Genomic DNA, 19,871 nt, shown 5'->3' with positions numbered 1-19,871 from the left:
ATCCATAATTCTAGGGATAGCGGGTGTGTGCCTAAATATTTTGTCTTTTTTTTGGTGACACGTTGCTATAGTTTGCTTGTTGCTCTTTGTTTACTAATACTGATTGAGCATGCAGGGCAGCATGTTGGCACTCTCTTTAAAATGCAATAAAACCAGAAAACTCAAATCATGACTAGCATGTGGTTGTTAAATACTTGTAATCCAAGAGGCACTGATGTGCTTGTTCAAGCACAAGCATACAGGTCAGCAATTTGGAGACCTAGTTTTAAACTGAAAGAAACGTTAAAGATTGGACTCAACATACTTTTTTATGATTATTTTTTAGCCTCAGATGGGTTATAGTAATCTCTAAAGAAAGCAGTAAGTTCTACATTATTTTCTTTTCTAGCAATTTTCCCTGGCCCCATTCTCTTGAATTATGTAACCTATATTTTAGTATAACAACTACTTTCCTACTGTATTACTCTCTAGGGGACAATTTTGCATTAGTAGGGGGATGAACAAGATGACCTCTTAAGTCTTTTCCATCACCACTTGCTGTAATACAGTGCTGTAATATTTGACCTTGTTATGCAGTCTTTTCCCTTCTGTAACCCTTTGACTTTTACAGAAGAGCAGTCACAGCATTTTTTGGACATGCAGAAGTGCCCTCCTTTGAAGTTATCAACCCAAAGTAGTGTTTCCTGCACTTCAGAACTAAAAAGCGTATTAATGCCTTTTGCATGCAAGTGGAGAGGACCTGTATAAATAAATCATTGCAGGGAAGTATGCTACGGTGCTTGGAATGAATAGGCTGAAGAGGCAGAGGATCTTTATTTTGTTAATATGTTGGCAAGGCTGTAACTTTCGAATATGCCTTTCTAGTGTTATTTTTTTTTATTTCAAGGAAGGAAGGAAGACCGAGCTGCTTGAGCAATGTGTTCTACATCTGTACTGTGTCCGTGGACCTACACAGTGTACTTTCTTCACTGTTGTTGTTTCCAAGGGCAGGCTTTCCCCATGTGTCCAAAGTTATCAGTAGCTAGAGTGGATGGGAAATGTAACTGTAAAGGGGAATTCTGTATTCTAGCTTGCAAAATCAGAAAGGATACATGTGAGAGAAGTAATTTGGAAATGGAAAGTAAAGCTGCGGTGATATTCAAGTGATAAGTGGATTCAAAGCTGCCTTGCTCTTTTTGGTTTGTTCATAGCTTTCAGCTCATAGAGGGCAGCAAATGCTTTTCGTGGCATTGGTCTGGCAATAGTTTCTCCAGCTCCAGCCTGACCATGAAAGACATTTCTAAAAAAGATTTTTTTTACAGCAAACACCCCCTGCATTTTCTTTATCTATGCAGAGACAACTGATTTATAAAGCATGGGGTTTTTCAATCATTAAAATGCTTGAGCCATTCAAGTGTCTTGGGGTTGTTGCTGCTGCTTTCTGTGTAGTTAAGTGATTCCTTGTTGACTCTGGGCTTTAATGTCTCATTTTAATTTTTACTGCATAATTTAAGTAAAATTTGCTGTTGTGCTCTCCTACTGTTGGGGTTTTTTATTGCTTGTGTCCTTTTTTCCACAGCAGCAGTAGACGACAACTGAGACAGGTTTCTGCAGTACAAAGTTGGGAAAACAGGAGCAAGCACAGAGGTATAAAACTAAGGGAAAAAGTACTAGCCGTTTCTGTCAGCCAGCTTCACCCTGCTCTCAGCCCACATCAGCTTATATGTCCTTCTTTCACTTGCTTATGAGTAAGCGGGGTCTTAATAAACTAAGTAAGTTAGAAATGGAAATAGTGAAAGGAAGTTTTGACACCATCAGTTTTTAAGATCTTAGCATAACACAGTGCAACATAACAGAGAGTACCAGCTTCTGTAGCTGTAACCCCCAGGATCCAGCAGATGAAAACTAAGGTTTCCTTTTGCACTTAACTATATAAACACTTGCTGCATTTTAGCATCTCCCTTTAGCGTAAATCATTGTCATTTGTTTGCCATAATATGTCAGATAGTGTGATGAATGCTCTTTCTAGTTCCATGTACATGTGGATGGGTCTACAGGAGCAAAGGGATAGTAATTTAGAGCTTTGTGAAGGAGAAACTCTGGCTAATGGTTTATCCATGACACATGGTTTGCTTGAAGCCAAGCGGAATAAACAGAAGTTTGGTAGACATGGTCAAGAGGAGAGATCAGTTTAAACCTGTTAGGCTCCCAGAGTGGAGTATGATGAAGGCTGGAAAGTCCCTTCTACCAGCTATATGTGTAAAAACCTCCTTCTTTTAAACGTCACTGAATTACTTAGATCTTGCTGTAGCTTATCTGTTTATTGGTAATGACTCTAAAGCATTGACTAAAACCTGGAAACAAGGGTGGGGGAGTCTCCAGGACGTTCAGGAATGATGTGTTCAGAAAGAAGAGGACCCACCCTGAAAGGATGATTTCTCTCTCTCGTGTTTTACACAAATGATTCAGTTTCTCACTCAGTCTTTCCATGCTTCCTAATTCTTAAGTTTAGCTCTCTGTAAGTGATTGTTTAAGCATTACTGCTTTCTTTAAGCATTATTGTTTTCATATTAGTAGCACTCCAGACCTTCACCTGTGCTGCTGTCTGTTCGTCCTCTTACTGACTCCCCTTTGCTCCTCTGTACTTCTCTTTATGTTGTTTCTCTGTTGTTGCATGTCTCTGATTCCTCATCCTCAGGGTCATCGTTTTTCTCCTTGGTCCTCTGGAGTTTTCTTATTGTTACTACTTTTCCTGCAAATAATTGATTATTTCATATCTCTTGGAAATACAGGAGCAAGAATCAGGGTACGCTTCATGGGGAGGTGGAGGGGGGAAACACTTGCACCTGGAGGAGTGGATCCATTTGTCACTGAATTTAAATATATGATCATTCTTGTGCTGACAGTTTTATGCTAATTTCCTTGTGATAGAAGTTAGGACGTTTGGCACTTCAGAGAAATGTTTAAAAAAGCTTAGCTCCAATCCTTCTTCCCAAAGTAGGGTTTCTGCCCTGTGTGCACTCCCTGTGGAAATCCAGGGGACTGTTTCTGCCGGTTGCTTCTTGCAGCGGCAGGAAAGCAGACTTCTGCCCTTGAAGAGGCAGGAAACTCTTTACGCACGAGTGTATAGAATTGCTCTGAAGTGCTGGCTCTATTGGGTGTTTTTCATTCCCAGTGGAGGTCCCACCATGGAGTTCTCCCTGCTTGCCTGTCCAAACCCACAGGCTCCCTGGGGTTTGCAGGTGGCTCTTTGCACCCTCTGCTAGCGTGGCTTTAGGGTATGGGATAGGAGAGGATGTCCAAGCCTATTTTGTGGCTTTCCCTCCTCCCTCTCCCCACCTGCGGGTTCTTTACAGAGAAAGGGAATAAGGATGCAGGCTTGAAGGGGAGTTCTTCTCATATGCAGGCGTAATAGAATCCTCTTCCCACAAAGGATCCCCCTCTCCCAGCGAGGGCAAAGGACCCTGCTCACTGAGGGGACCCACTGTCCCAGACAATTAGCTAAGCAGCTGCTGTGTGTCTGAATGAAAAGGACGGGAGGGAGGTTTTGTTCTGACAAGGAGCTGGGACAGCATTCCTTAGAGGCAGCCTGCACATTCCTCCAAAGCAGTCGGCACTGACGGTGATGTGGGCTCAGCATTGTGTGGCTAGGCTTCCCCAAATTTGTACGCAGCCACTTGCTTGGCCTCAGGTCCTTTATTGTGGGAAAACTCCTTTTCCTCGCTAAGTGCTAATCATTTATCCCTGGATCACTGGGAGAATATATAGCTTGAGTTCACATGTGACATGTTGCGCTAATTAACGCATAACAAACTATTTATAGAGCGAAAATAAGATCAGATTTGGAGAAAAAACGAAGATTTGTAATATGCAAAGCAAAGTAATCTCAGCAGAAGCAGCTATTGTGTTAATGCAATAGTGAGAAATGTGCCTGTGAATGAATCCCTTCTCCGTGTATTTTCTTGGGGGTCCGGGAGGAAAAGGAGAGTGCTTTGCCTGGCTAACACATTTATGACTAGCTTTTGTGGACAAAAGCAAAACTAAAAAGAGAGCCTATTCTTGGCACAGGACCAGGTCTTTTCTTAGAGGACTGCTTTGATTTGTTTGACATACAGTGGAAGACTGGCACACTGCACTAATTAGTTTTATATACAGTAGTTTTATAGATCTACAGCACTATATGTACCCTTGGGCCCACTTGAGTAACCCAGTGAAGTCTACCAGGCAGCTTCTGGAAGCCTGTTCACAGGATTGGACCCGTATGCCTGACTGCTTGCTGTGCTGCTCAAATTTTTACCTAGTTTTGTAATTGTGTAAATTCATTCAGATAGAATAACTCCCATTTAAAATTATAACAGTATAGTAATAAATTTGGAAGTGTGGTACTTGGCATTCACAGAGGTTTTTTTATTGTTATAAAAATTTTTCTTTGTTCTTTAATTTTTTCCCCACATTAGTGCTGGTGGAAACCTAGGGCATTTCATTTAAATTCTAAAAGACTATTACTGTTACTTCTATTACTAATACTTCTTCCCAGTGAGCACTTAAAGTAATGTTTTATTCATTGTTGCAGGGACAAGAATTAAGTTTTTAGTTTCTAAGTACTAGCCAGTTTGCAAGTGGCTAGTGGAAGCCAAAGAATATTGCTACTTCTGTCCCATGCAAGAACTTCAGAAATGAATGGCAGGAAATGTTTCAAATGTCGTTTAATTAGATCTGCACCAGGTACCCTGCTAATGTAATCAAATTTGGAGTTAATCTCCCTTTTATGCTTTTGTAAGGAAAGGAGCTTCATCTTGAAATTATAGTTTAAAGAAAAGAGGCATGGATGGCAGACGTGGAGGTCATTCAGGCAGCAGCAAGTGAAGCAGAGCAACTCCCATTTGTGCTCAGCCAGATGTTCATGAGCCTTTGCCAATAGCTCAAAAGGCTGATGCTACATAAATTACTATATCCCAGGGACTAATTCAATGGGTGTGATGGAAGAGGAAGGGAGGAGGATGGTACCCTGTCAGTCAGAGGTCAGGTATAACACATGGGACTGAACCAAGCAATATTCAGCCAGTTCTATTGTTTCTTTTATTATTGTGGATTCAAAACACTCGTTTTCCCAAAGAAAGCAGAAGAAAAGTCAATACTCAAATTAAGAATGTAAAGACCAATTACTATTTTCTTTTAAAAGTCCCTTTTCCCATGTAGTCCAAAGAGTTGAATACACAATGAAATTTGAGTCTCTGATGGTCATCGTCTTTGAAAATATAGAATCCACTTTGAAAGCTACCAGTGGCCCAATAAAATAAAGATCTTTAAAGGCTTCTCTTGCTTTCTGAAAAGATGCTGATTGCAAACCAAACTGCCTCCCCTCCACCGCCATGTTTGTACCAAATTCACCTAGAGAAATCCCTTTTGGGCTAGCATGAGTTGTTTTCCTTTCCTCTCTAGGAGAGTTATTTTTACAAAACTAAAAGCAAACAAAGACCCAGAGTAATAAATACTGGTTTTCTTTTAGAGTGTGAAGCCTTCTATCGACCAAAGTGCTGCCATTGCAAGAAAATAGGCACTTGTATGTTGCTACCTCTCATGCGTGTCTATCTGTATCACAAGCCAGGTTATCTTCAGTGCTCTGCCTGTAGAAAGAAGTGGTGAGCTAAGGGAATCTCTTTGTCTTTCAAGGATATACTCCTACCCATTATGATGTGAAGGATAATTTAACAAATGTGACTCTTGCTTGTTACAGAAAGGTACATAAAACTCCAGCCCATACCAGTACCTCGTTTTCTGTCAGATAGTTTCAAAAGACGTGGCTCTGATTTTGAATGTTTGAGGTTGGCAGTGCTGATGCTTTTTAATTTCTCAGAATGTCCTGCAGTCTACACATAAAAAGCAGGGTTTCAAGGTTAATGAAGTACCAACTCAGCATCCCGTAACAGTATTGCTCAATCAGTGGGAAGCCCATGGATGGGCAGGGTGCCTTTTCTTTCATAAAATAAAGAAATGAGCAGTGCCCTCTAGTGTCATTTAATATCGAGGGAACCACCAGGATAATTTTCTGTCATCTAGATAATCTGCAGTTAAACCTGTTTCACAGCTGCCGATCTTTATTTCTTGAAGAATAGTAGTAAAAAAGGTAAACTATGCTATTGCATAGCTTATCAGGACCTAACTGTCAGAAATGCAGTCATTAATAGGTAGATACAGTCAGAGATCTCAAACTCCCTGACTTGTATCTTCTCTAAGCTTGAAGTGTATGAGTGTAGTATGTCTCCATCCTGTACCTGACCTGGAAAAGGACGGGAGATTTGTTTTACCAAAGGGCCAGAGACTCATGAAGTTTCAGGGAGGTGTATAGCAGTGAGTGCTTCTGCTTGAAGTTTGGAGGTTCAATTTCTGGCGTAAAGCAGTCCTGGTGTACATACTCAAGCTTATCTACAACACGTTATAACAAGGCAGTGAGCAGGTAGGTCTTTTGGGCTGTCCTTGGAGCACCTCAGAACTTTTTGATTCTGGTGATAGTAGCAGATTAGACTCCTGTTTCAAAGCTGTAGACAACTTCTGTTTCAGTTAAAGACAACTCTGCCAGGGATGCACCATGGGAATTACAGTCACCTCTGTGCTTTAGCATGGAAGGCTATTTCTCAGTCTGTGTAAAAGAGGGCAGCGCTTTAAATTGCTAATGTAAAACACCGAGTGTTAAAAAGCATTTGCTATCTCATTTCTGAATTGTCTTTAGTGTAAAAACATCGTAAGCAAATGTGCCTTTCCCTCTCTGTTTTTTTTTAATTTGATTTTCTACTATAGAAAAAGAGCTTACGAGTGATTATTGCCTTTCAGTTTCTGCTGATGCATTTTTGTAGCCTTGGTTGCAGTCTCGGCCTTTTGGGATGAGCCCCGAGGTCCCTGTGGTGTTGAAGTTACTGTTGACAAATGAGAATCCTGTAACGCCTTGAGACTGTCTTACTGAGTGTCCCCGAGCTGTAATCTGGTGTATGCACTTACCATTTTCTGAAAAACAGCACACAGAAAGACAATAAAAGTACAAGCTTTTGTAAGGTGACCCATGCAGCACCTTGGCTTACGCAGGCTTTCATGCCCTGCGTGAGGTTTGCCCTGGACTGCGGTTTTCTAAACCAAAACATCTTCTGATGTAGCATGACTCCGAAAAGTGACCGTCTCACTTTCCTCCTTTGATTATGCTCTGTGAACGTTTCTGATGGTCACCAGCACTATAAGAAGTGGGTGCCAAGACTTACGTAGACAATCAGTACATTGCCCATGTGTAAGAACATCAGGTGTAGAGGTTAGGAACTCGTGTTTCTGAGCTGGTCAACAAGATTAGCTCCAGTGAGGAGGGATCTGCAAATGTATGTTGTCTCTGTGTAGATTGCTGCACCCTGGTAGTAGATGTCAGAAATGAGATGACTGACCTGGACTATTGTTCCTCAAAAGGGGTGTCAGACTGGCTCAAGCTTTTTGCGATATGTGCTGCTGTCTTGTTGCCACTGCTGTTGCCAAACTTGATACTTCCAGTAGTTATTGATTCTTCAGCTCTAATGATAGATGCCTTTTTGAGCTGCAGTTAATAACTTCTGTCCTCTTTGCTACATGCTAGCAGGGAGAGCATTGTTTGTGCTGATTGCCAAGGATGATGTTATGCTCTGTGAAAAGACCAAGAAGAAAAATGTTCGGCATTGTTCTTCTGAGACATACCAAAAATTTGCATGCACCAATGAAAGCAACCAGCGTTACGGTATCATAACAATGGTTCGTTAGATCTTTACTCTGGTCTGGGATGATGATTGTTCCTGTTGAAGACCAAGACCAACAGATGGCATTTGTTAGGACATTGATATGTATGTACAAAGTTGCCAGCACTTAAAGAAGTGGTGCCTCTCTTAATTAAGATGATAATGTACTGCCTTGTTTGGAGAGATTCTGCTCATAATGATGCTGGTGAATTATGAATAGAGGGAAATTAGTAATAACAAATGCCAGATGGAGGTATCTTTCAAAGAGGAATATTTTGTGTAAAATGGCATGTAAAGTTGACAGACAGGGTCTTAAAAGACCTTTATTATTCTTCAAGCTTTCCTGACAAAATGACTCTTTATCCTGCCAAGAAATGTAGTTTCATATGCCAGTGCGTTTTTAAGCGAGAGTAATTAAAGTATGCCTCTAAGTTTATGGCTTGAAGTGAAACTCAATGTTTTGTCAGGAATCTATAAACAGTGCAAAGAAGGAGACAACTTACAAAAACAATAGTTTTGCCAATTCTACACATTCTGCCTTTGAAATCAGAGGCAATTAGGGATGAACAAAACTACTTTCAAAGTTTAAAAAAAAAAAAGTGTAAGTTTTGAAGTTTTAAGTCATATTTTTCCTTTGGTTGAAGATGACTATTGGGAATAAGAAATGTTTTTCTAAAATTAAAACCTGCTTTCTTTGATTGAAGTAAAAAATGATGACTGAGTTATAAATGCATTAAGTTGTCAAATACTAGGCCTTTTTTGTAACTTCCTGAGAGACAGTAATAAAATCTAATTTGATTTTGTAGTGTAAAGTAGTAATTAAAAGACAAGGCAAAGTAAGAAATAAAACTTTGGGGTCTGATATTTCATTTTCTCATAAGAATATTCCCACTCCACGGGCATTCCAGCTTTGATCTCATGACCTGCTGGCCACTGTCCATTGCAGAGAAGGTCCTTTCATGATGATCTGTGGGTGAGGCAAAGTGTTTCATGGGAGGTGACCATGAAGATTTGATTTTTCCTTTGTAATTGTCCTCAGATTGCATTAGTGTAATAAAATTCGATTTAGGACTGTAGAAGTGTTGCATGTAGTCTCTCTCAGATATGCCAAATGTATTAGACCAGGAAGACTTGAAGAGCATACTTCTGCTCTATCCATGCATAGTCACAAATCATTTCCAAATACACAGTAATAAACTTGAGATGTACAGTTCAAGACTTCTTCCAAAGGCACAAACATTGTGGCAGGGTTCAGAAAGATAGCAGAGGAGTTGCTTTTGTTGTCTTTACATTATTTCTATGAGTATGCATTAGTAGGGGAATAAATGAGGTAATATATTTCAGTATTGGATGATGAAAAGAAGGCTTCTGCTTCATTTAGAAAAAGATCAAGATCAGTTTTCATGAGAACAAAACACTGTTTTGAGTTATGCTTAGAACAGACTGTCCGACTATTTCTGGTATTAACATTCATTGCCATTGCAGAAAAGATTTAACAATAGAAAGATGAGAACACAAGAAAAGAATGTCTAGAGGGAAGGCAGTCAAGGATGGGATTCAGTGGCTCTAGCTTTGATAACAAAAGCAAGGAGTGAGTGCTCTCAGTTGAGTCTTTTGAGACTAATCTGGTGCTTTCGATAAACCTTAAATTTATCTTAATGCAGAAAGAGCAGTATTTCTAGGCATTTTCAAAAACTCATTAGAGCATTGTTTCTCATGGATCTTGTTGAAGTTATTGTGAATTTACCTGGGAGATGCCATCTGAAGTTATGGGCAACTAAACCCTGGTTTTATGTGCACTTTTTTAACGAATGAGTCCCGTGTATATAAAAAACAAAGCTGCTTTCTTTAACAGCAGTCTACCTAATGGGAAATGGGCGCTATGATTTTTCTACTCCAACTCTTTTGAAATCTGTACTACTTTTTTGCCATGTTGTCAGTTTTGTTTATGCTGAAGTTCTTTCTGTTGTCCTTTTTTTTTTTCTCTCTCCAGAAAAACTTTACAATTCCAGTGGACGGGAGCTGAGACGGGCACTTTTCTCCTTGAAACAAATATTTCAGGTGAGCAAATAATGTCTGTCCATTCTGTGATTTGTACATGAATTGAATTTCTTTTTTTAATGTAGGGAATAACTTAAAGTTTCTGGCAAAAGAAAATTTTAAGACTTCATTTGTAATGTGCGATTAGCCAGTTGCTTCTTGGGTCTTTTCTCTTTATGGTCTGCAAGCCTTCCCCTGTTCCTTCAGTCTGTCAGAAGGCAGGACCAGATGTGGAGTAATGGCAGAGTTAGTGGTTGGATCCTGCCAGGAAAGGAGAGAAGAAAATTGGGACTCTTAGATGGAAACTTAGGCTGCTCATTAGACAGTGGCATAGTTCTGTATTGGGAAGACTGGGAGGGGGATGTGAAAAGAGGAGCTAGGAAACCAGGGGTTGGGGTGATGGCCCAACATTGGCCTAATAATTGACAAATAGACTAGATTTAAGGCATATCAAAAACAGAAAAAGGATGTGAGACATGGGACAGATCTGATGAGGAACCAAGATGTAGTGGGAGAGCTCTGAAGTTGTTAGAATATAAATTGAGGTTAGAGGAAATGATTTATTGATTAGCTGAAAAGGTAATTCATAGCGCTGAGGAGGGTATGGTAGTAACTGATCAGTTTAAGTTGAAGGAGAGGTATGGATTTGAATGTGAGTGTTCATTATGGAGGAGACCTGAAATCAGCAGGATTTTGGGTCCTGTGGGGAAGTAGACAATGTGATAGATAAGTGGTGTGGGTGATAAGAAAGTGAATTGAATTAAAAGCTTGGATTTCAGATTGGTTTTACTGGATAAGGAGAAGGACTCAGGAAAGTTGCAGGACTGGAAGGAAACTTGTTGGAGAAAACAGGTCAGGAAAAGTGAAAAGAAAACGTCGGTAAGAACTAGAGCATACTGCCAATGTGATCCTAAAATGGAATTCAGGATGACACATTCCATTTCTATCAGTAAAATAAGTGAAATCAATAAGAAAAGCATCTCTCCTCCTTTACTAATGGATCCAAATGGAGGGTGACAATCTATAATGTTTTTCAGCTACAATAGGTAGGTGCAAGGGTTTCAAGCTGTCAGTTTAGCATTTTTTGCTTTGTTTTAAATAGACATTTATTCTAAAAAGAATAACAGTGTTTAACAATTGTGCAAGACTGCAGAATTGCAAATTTCAAAAACACACAACGCTTTTTACAGGTTTCAAAGTTAAGCATTCAGAATTTAGAAAATGCCAGAATGAAGATTTTCTGAACAATAGGAGTAGATGGTGGAGGGTGCACCATTTAACGGAAAATTTTGGTAGTTGATGTTTTCTGGGTCAGAAAAAAGTCCTTGAATTTTGAAATTTTTGGACAAAGAAAGAGTTCCAGGTCCAAAACAGTCTGGTCATCTCATGGCCACAGATTTGGAAAACTATTGTCTCTTCAAGGCATTCCCAGGGAAAGGCTGAGAGTCACAATGATGCAAGCTGGGTTTCCCTGTGAGCTTGCCAAGTGGGTGGACTGTGTGCTCGGAGGAAATTAGGCAGGTTTCCAAGAGTCTTCTTTGGTTTCTTCTCATTCACCTCAATTCTTTCTGGGAAGTATTTGTATTTCTCGGAATTTATGTCTTCCACAGGTTAATCTGGTCACTCAGACATATTTAGCAGTGAGCACCAAGCCTCTCTTCTCAGCCATCCCGTACCTCCCGTATCTCCCAATATGTCTTTTCCCGGTTTGGGTATTCGTAATTGTTCTCTTCTAAGTAGGTTATTTGAAGTCTGAGCACGCAGGGTATTTCTCAGGATATTTCTGATCATGTAGGGCTCAGCGCTTTCAGTGAACACGCCAGTAAGATCTCTGTCTTCCAGCTGATCAGCTGTTTTCACGGAAATATTCTTTAAGTATTTATCCTAATAAATTTAACTGGAGTTGACTGGGTTGAAGGGTAATGAGAGGGAAGGGAAAAGCAGTGCACACAAACCCGTATCTCTGTATGAATTTAGTTTTTAAGTGAAGCCTGTCTGACAGTTTCAGAACATAATTTTCCTTGAAGAATTCGACTTCCCTGCTTCCTAATGTATGCGATTTGGAAAGGAATTTGGGAATTATCTGTTACTGCTTTAAGTAGGTACTTCTGGTAGAACTGTGGCTGTTTGTCGAACACACATACCCTTCAAAAAATCTTCATATACTCTCAAAATACAGGTTCTCATTAGTGGATAGTTGAGGAGAAGTCTTCCTCAAGCTGGAGAGTATTCATATCATGTGCTCAAGTATTTGAGGTAGTACACTTCAAACTGGAAAATGAGACTCTGTATGATGTAAACTTCTGTTTACCTGTCAACTTCACTGTCCTTAACAACAGTTACCAGCATTGCGAAGGGCATCTTTTGAGTATGATTTTACTTTATCTCATAATGAACCATGAGAGAGAATGTAAGATGATTTTTATATCTGCTTTAGAAAGAAAAGCTATTTATATTTTTTAGTGAAGAAAAATACAATGTAATATTATAAGGTTATTTTATAGACCAAACACTATTGTCCAAAAGGTCATACCTAATTTATTTTTTAGTCTGTGACATTAAAGTATGTCAGCATTGGAATTCTATCATTATGTTAGAAGTTTTTTAAAAAGTGTATTTTTCAACATAAATACCTGTTTGATTTTGTATCTCGTTATATTTAGTATTTTAAATTCCTTAAGAGTATAATATTTCAGAAATAAAAAGTTGACTTCAAAGCTACTCTTTATTTTCATTTTAACAAATTTTCAGAGCGTTATGAAGACTCCATCGTATCTTCAAGTGCCAAGACCATTTGTAACACCATGTTTTTATAATCATTTCAACAGGCTGAGTTAATTTGGCACAGTTCTGTGTCAGTATGATTTTTAACTTAAAGAGCTTCAAGGTAATGTGTAGTCTCTTTTTGCATTAAGTGGGAACGAGCCCAAGTTTTACATCAAATATGAATTCCAAATAGTTGGAGCTCTTGGTTTTTCATGCTGAGGCCTCAGCGAAGCTTAGTAATGTTCAGCAAAAGCAATGCCTTTGTTTCAGATTTTAAATGAAAGATTCATTTGGCAAGTCCAAACTTGGAATTACTCTTTGGTTTCTTCTAGTGGGCTGGTTTTGGCAAAATGCTAAAGCTTATATGGAGCATTTTTCTTTGACAGTAATGCCATTCTGTTCCTCTCATTCATTCTGAAGGATTAAGATAGCCACACTCCTTGTCTTTTGCTGGACTGTGCTGCAGTATTATTCTTCTGACTCACCAGTATGCTTTTTGACCAACAAACTTACAGAGTAAGGAAAGTAATGTTCAGACTAGAAGTATATGAAGCAGTTGACCTTAAAAGAACTGAAAAAAAAAATACAGATATAATTGACAACCTGTTGAAGTACAATTTAGCTCCCTTTGAATGTATTCTCTGACAGACTTCTGAGCTGCCTAGTTCTTGCATTTATCAGGGATTCATGAATTTTGTGCGAAGTGCTAGAACTCCCAAAGGCATCCGGGGCAGAATCCAGCTGAACATGACACTTATAAAATCAGGGTTGAAAAACATTCGTGCATTTCCTGATTGTGGTATCATAAGAGAGATAAAAATAGAGCTGCTTAAAGCATTTAATTCAATATCAGTCTTAAAAGCATGAAAATTGGGTACGAGCACCATAATCTATGCAAATAGTGCTGCGCAATTTACATGATAGTGAAAAAGTTTATTTAACAAGACTTCTAATATGACTAGATGTAATATAAAGCAGGCATGTTTTAGAACCTATAAACAAAAGTGTGCCTTGTAGTTACAAAGCATTACAAAGCATAGTTTCAAATCATGCTGATTGCATCAGTTCAAAATATGAATTAAGTAGATAAGTATATGGTGGTGTAAGAAAAATAAGAAAGCTATGCAGCATGTTTCAAGTCTGTTAAAATCTATAATCATGTGTAAATCTGCTTCTTAAAGTTTTGGAAAAATTTTTAATCAATCAATGCATTAGGTTTTCTGGAAAGCAGACCTAAAGGGTATGTTTGAAAGTGTTAAGGAAAAAAGCCAATTTTCTTTTAGGACTGTTTTCCCCATTAAGTGTCATTTGACAAATGCAGCAGATCTCCCACTATTTTTCTTGAGGAGTCTAGGTTCCCGTTCTGTGTTGTGATCAGAATATTGGGCAACAGTCACAAAATTCTCTTACAGAATTTTCTTCTATTGTTGAGAAATTCATTAATCATTGAACAATTGAGCTTTGTGTAAAATGTCACAAACAGCAGCTATGTAGGGGCCCTGGAAACATTAACTAGAAGGTGTTTGGATAGACACAATCTTATCAGTGAGTGAAATCAAATGTCACACACTTCAGCTGCTAAGGAGTCATCAATCATCCTTCGGAGAGCAGAAGGAGTATTCTGTGTTTGCCTCATTGATCTCAAGGAAGGAGGCTGCTCCTTCCCCTCTTGCAAGCATGACTGATGACTCCTTAGGGTTTGAAGCTGTATAACACTTGATTTAGGGGCTGCTGTCATCACTTGTGAGGCAGGCTGCCACGTCTCCCCTTTAAGAGCCCTCTTGGAAGGGTTCTTGATTAAGTCATGAAAAAGAGAATTCAGCATAGTTCTGTGTAGTAGTTTACATATCTGTTTAATCCTGTTTTACAAAGGATATGTTTTATTACTGGCTAGAGATTATACATGAAATAGATATGACCCATTAAATGTCAAAATTGGTTCCTCAATTTCATTGGCAGAGTGTCATCTTCATGCCTAGACAATGTTACGGGCTGTGGTCTAAACGGTTCTTAATGAGACTATAAAATGTGAACTACTTCCACCACAAGGGTAGCCTAAAAACTTGGGAAGCCATCATTATTCATTCTCTAATCTGTATGAATCTTTGAATTGAAACAGGAAACCTTGTTTTCTATGAAACCTACCTACTTTAGCTTCCTCAGGTATGTAATACAATGCATGAACGTTGTTTGATCTGTTGCTTAGCTGCTATGAAGAATATCTCTGGTAGGTTCTGGTCTAGGTGACTTTTCTAGTAATTTTTAATTCCACTATTAACTGGGAGGAAAAAACCATAGCATATTGATGTATCTGCTGCCTACTCTAGGTGCAAAGGATGAAATTCTGTCTCCATCAAGTCAATGACATAAAATGTCTTGAGTTTCAGTGTTATTTTTACCTGGTGTTTGAGTGTATACAGGTAGATGTATGTGGTAAACAGAGACAGTGACAGCAGGTCTTTTTTTGTTCAATTACCACTAAATGCTTTGTCTTTACAGGGGGAGGCAACCAAAGCTTTTCTGGCTAATAATTGTAGAGATTAATCTGATACTGAGATGTGACTTATTTTTGCTCGCTTGCTTCTTGCACTCACAGGGAAAAAAAAGTTATCTGGGGAAAATATCCTGTAATTATCTGTGCCTTCATTAACTGAAATAATAAAATATTGAGAGCAGAAAGTTACTTCCAAATGGTTAAACTTGCTGAAATAGTAATAGACTTTCTTTTCCATGTTGTTTCTTTCAACCTGTTTTAAGAATGGTAGGACAGTTCAGTTCCCTCTCCTGAAAGACGGAATGCATCAGTTTATTGCTCTGTACAACCCAAACAGGTAGCCCACCATTTTCAGTGGATGAACTTGATGGTAACTCTGGGATCTTTCTCAGGTGAACGTGGCATCATGCAACTGCAAGGTTAAGTGCAGTGAGAGCACGAGAAGCAAGCATTATCGTCACAGTAAGATGGCTATACCTGCAGCTCCCTCATCTGATACAGGAATCAGGCAGGTTATATGAAAGTAGTGAAGTTAATGACCAAAGTCACTGCAGAAGCAAAATACCATGTTCAGAGTAAAGGGGTAGTGGAACTTTCTTGGAGAAGATGATGAAGATCAGGCAGGATCACAATAATTTGATCTTGGTAACCGAGGAAAGTAAGAATATAAGTATGGCATAGGAGCAACTTCACTGTGCAGGCTAAGCACCCTTCCCTCTCTAAATTTTAATTTGTCTTTAATCAACTTAAGACATGAGTGATTCTTTGGGGATCTCAGTTACATCCACTGAAGATATCTTTGTTTTCATCTTAGCAGTGCAAACTTCTATTTCCTTCCCTACACCTAAGTGCCAATACATGTCTTTTACAAACTGATCATCTATCAGAAAAGTTTCAACGTGAAAGACTGTATGCTGATTTTTCTTCTTGGTCTTCTAAGAGTTGGTCATATGTATCCAAAAGGAAGATAACTCTTTATGAAGGGAAACTCAAAATCTTAAATAACCAATTCTTCATTCATACACAAATGAGAGGCATCTCAGTAAGGAAGAAAAAGTAATAAATGAATGGGAAATGGGTGGTAATAAATGATGTATTGGACCTTGATAAAATGATACAAATACGAACTGGAAGTTTTCAGGTTTTAAATTTATCCTCTTTTCATGGATGCCCAATAGGAAAGAGCAGTTATTCTAAGAAGTTACTTTTAATTTCATTAGACAAGATTACTTTTTTAAAAAAGGAAAAAAATAAGAGATTGATAAGAAAGTTTTAAACATTTAAATCTTTTCATAGAAGTATGCAGTATTGGTTGTCTACCTTTTCCCATACTTTTTCTTCTGTTTTTGCTGGCTGGAACTTGATGTTCTAAGCATATCTTAACTATGTCTAATAAACATTGATTTGACTCTGAGGAATCTCAACAAATGTAATAAAGCAGGATTTTATTCTTATATCTTATTTCCTCAAGTTTTTTTTTCATATGCTGGACAGCTACTGGGACAGCTACATGGCTAATGCTGGATATCTTAGGTATCTCCATACCTGTCATTTGAGGAATGTAAGAAATTTGAGAAAGACTTTGAGAAGTCTTTGCATTACGGAAAAGTTATTCATACAAATGTCTTGTTTCAAGTTTTATATAGTTTTAAAAATTCAGACAGATAAAAAAATCCAAATATGTCTGAACCTCTTTCGGATTACAGTACTTCCCAATATCCTCAAGCTTTGAAGAAATTCTGTCTGTAAGAGAATTGCGTATTTGTTTCAAGGTATTAAATACTGGTGATGTTTTCATGCATTTTAATTTGTAAAGTTATGTTAACTATTAAAACATTTCTTTTGCTCCCATGTATTCTTTCAGCTATCCAAAAGAAACTGCAGAAAGGCATACAATTTAAAATGTGTCCCTATGTAAAGGAGGTGTGAAACAATGTGTTGCAGCTTCTCTGCTTTGCTAACAGGGAACACCAGCAAAGCTGTATTTGTTTTGCTGGCTTTTTTAGTGCAATACAAAATGTGTCCTTGAGAAACAACATGATACTTACTTTCTGGACTGAGGGTATTTCTGAAGGGAGATTAATGGCTGCAAATCAAACACTTTACTTTTGGGTGAATTTCTGTATCTCTTTATTGGTGCCAAGGTGGAAATCCATAATAAACAATATCATGGTCTGTAATTGAAAAGTTTTCATCTTGGAAAGAAAGAAAATTTTTTTTTAATATTTTAATGGCATAGTGTTATCATTAGCTGGCACAGATGTGCTTAAAAGGATGGCAAAAAGTATTGCTGGCGTTTGGTGATTGCTACTTAGGCAACTGACTCATGGGAAGGATGTGCAACAGAGCTGATACTTCAGGGTGAATTTTCATTGTAATCATCAGTAGAAACCAAACTTTGCATTGCAGATTGCTTAAATATATTACCCCACTGAAAGTTAAGGGAGATGGTCATGCATGCTGTTGTAAAATGTTGCTCCATATAAATAGATGCGAGAATAGGAAAAAAAGAACAGCGTTAAAATGCTGATGTCTTTATATCATGTTATGGTCATGCTTCTACACAGATGTACGTGCCATGAGTTGGGAAGGTGTAAAGGCCGGGGGAAAGAGGCATATAAGGAGTGTGGAGTCAGCACACAGATAAAAGACTTGCCTGCTTAACCACTGGCTCATCTGGTCCATACATAGAATTGTTTTGTAGCTGCTTAAATAATTTAGGTTGAAATAGCAATACAGTCTTGAGGGACTCATAGGACTTAAGTTTATGTACGTATGTGTTTATATATGTGCGTGCGTGTATGTTTTTGGAATGATTTCATTCCAGATTCGTTTGCAATAGATGACTTGGCTTTTAAAATGGACTGAAATAAACAGTGACAATTGAACTAGAGAGTATCAGGCACTTCTGGATTGGCAATCTAGTGTTTTAATTATAGCAGTAATTTTGGAGTCCAAAGAGCAGAACTATAGTTTAAAGTGTGGGAAAGTAACTATAAATTATATCTTGGCGGTCCATGCGCCTTCAATCACTTCCTGAGTAAGTTTACTCAGTTTTCAAGCCAAAATGAGCTTTTCTAACTGCAAATGTTGCAAGCCAATCTTGATCTATAAAATGCAACCTGTTGCTTAGCCAGTAAAAAAGCTGGTCTCCAGAAATGGCCTGGGATTTCTGTTTCTAATAGAGCACAGCATAACTCTTTTATGACTACATCATTGTAGTCTTGTCAATGGGAGCAATTATTTTGCGGGTAACTTTAGGAGATGTGATGCATACTGAAGGCAGGTAGCAACAGTTAAAAATATTCTTGTGGAGACTTTATTGTGTTATATTTCTAATGTAGACTCTGGGGTCGCAGAGCTAGGCAGCTGAAAGGAGGGCTGAGTGGAATTGGCTGTTAATTTTCCATTGCTACTGGGGCAGAGCATCGTATAAGCATTTGAAATTATATGGTGAACCTGTGGACCTGAAGGCTCTCAGGTAATGGAAGTGCATTCTGGTCATAGCCCTGCACTGCCACATTGCTACTGCTGCCCAGGGCAGTCAGGTTAGGAGCAAGCTATGGGGTTGTTTGGGGGTTTGCATACATGAGGGTTTGCGAGAGCCAGAGGAATGCTTAGGAAAGAAGATCAGTAGATTTCTATTCTCCTTGCACTATTAGGAGTAGGAAGGGTGGAATAAGGACCTACCCATCATTGATGCTATTGCTAACAGAAATTCAGATTTTATCATTCCGCCTTTATTCGCTCAGTAACAGAGGAGGCTTTTCAAATATATTGGCCAATAGTCCTGTATCTTACTTTCTTGTGGTAGAGCACCAGATGTATTGTCATTTGAGATTTATGCCAGCAAAAGCCTGTAGTCGCGCATGGTTTGCTCTTTGACCTGCAACCTCCTTCCTCCTTTTCCTCACCAGTCAGCTGCTGTCCCTCTGCCGCTAATTTACATCCCCAAATGAATGAAGGCTAATCCCTAACCCTTAATCTTCCTAAAACCATCTGAACTTTGTGATCCTATCTTGACTTTGCAGGAGATTAAAAAAAACAAAAAGAAAGGGTGAAAAAATGTCTTTTGCAGTTCTAAAAAGGGTGGCCACAATTTATATTTTTGGGGGGACTTTCTGCAAGTGCACTGGCATTTTAGTGTTCCATGTATTTTTCCTTGTAGTTTTATTTTTTTTCACATTGAGCATAATCATGTGGGGTTTCTGTTTCAGTTCTTCCTCCTTGCTGTGCAGCGTGTGCTCCTGGCAGGGGAATCTGAGGAAGACGGGTTTCCAAGGAGACCTCTCTCTGATGTATTAACGTAGGGTGGGGACAGTGCACTTTCCCAGCATACTGTTTGATAGATGAATATAGCAATGAATAGAGATTTCCCTAGCTCCCCCTTTTAAAAAGTAGTAATTTTTATTTCTGGAGCCAGGCAGTGTCTGAATGAGCTGTGCCCTTTCTGCCTGTAGGACTCTATATTGGTATGCTGCCAGCGTCTTGTCCCACAAGATTTCAGGCAGCAGAGGAGGATGCTCCTCCGCTTTGAATCCAGTGGGGTTTACATTTCTCCTCTTATGCTACGTTGCACGGTGAATTGACAATATTCACTTTGTCGTTTGCCTAGGTGAATTATCACAACGTTAAAATGGGAATGCAGTATATCTTTGTGAAGTTACCGTTTTTGGTCTACAGACAAAATCAGAGCTGGCCTGAGAATCAGACTAAATCTCTCTTAATAGGGATGTTGTAGAGTGACAGAGCAGAGAGGGATGCTCTTCCTCAGACAGACGGTGAAGTGCATCAACTGCTGGAGCTCAGTGTGAGTGCAGTCCCCTTCTGTAAGCCCATAAGCAAAG

General features: G+C 38.8%; 1 protein-coding gene across 3 annotated transcripts in view; it reads left to right on the top strand.

Moving 5' to 3' along the window:
• Positions 1-19,871, top strand: part of FHOD3 (formin homology 2 domain containing 3) — a 412,474-nt gene that overhangs the window by 182,454 nt on the left and 210,149 nt on the right. For all 3 annotated transcript variants that reach the window (XM_059815484.1, XM_059815487.1, XM_059815486.1), the window contains exon 4: positions 9,718-9,785. In XM_059815484.1, the coding sequence (XP_059671467.1) occupies positions 9,718-9,785 (68 nt within the window). The remainder of the gene's footprint in view (positions 1-9,717; positions 9,786-19,871) is intronic.

Source organism: Gavia stellata, chromosome 3 (assembly GCF_030936135.1).
Source record: "Gavia stellata isolate bGavSte3 chromosome 3, bGavSte3.hap2, whole genome shotgun sequence".
Classification (NCBI taxonomy): Eukaryota; Metazoa; Chordata; class Aves; order Gaviiformes; family Gaviidae; genus Gavia; species Gavia stellata.
This window is presented reverse-complemented; position numbering and strand designations above follow the sequence as displayed.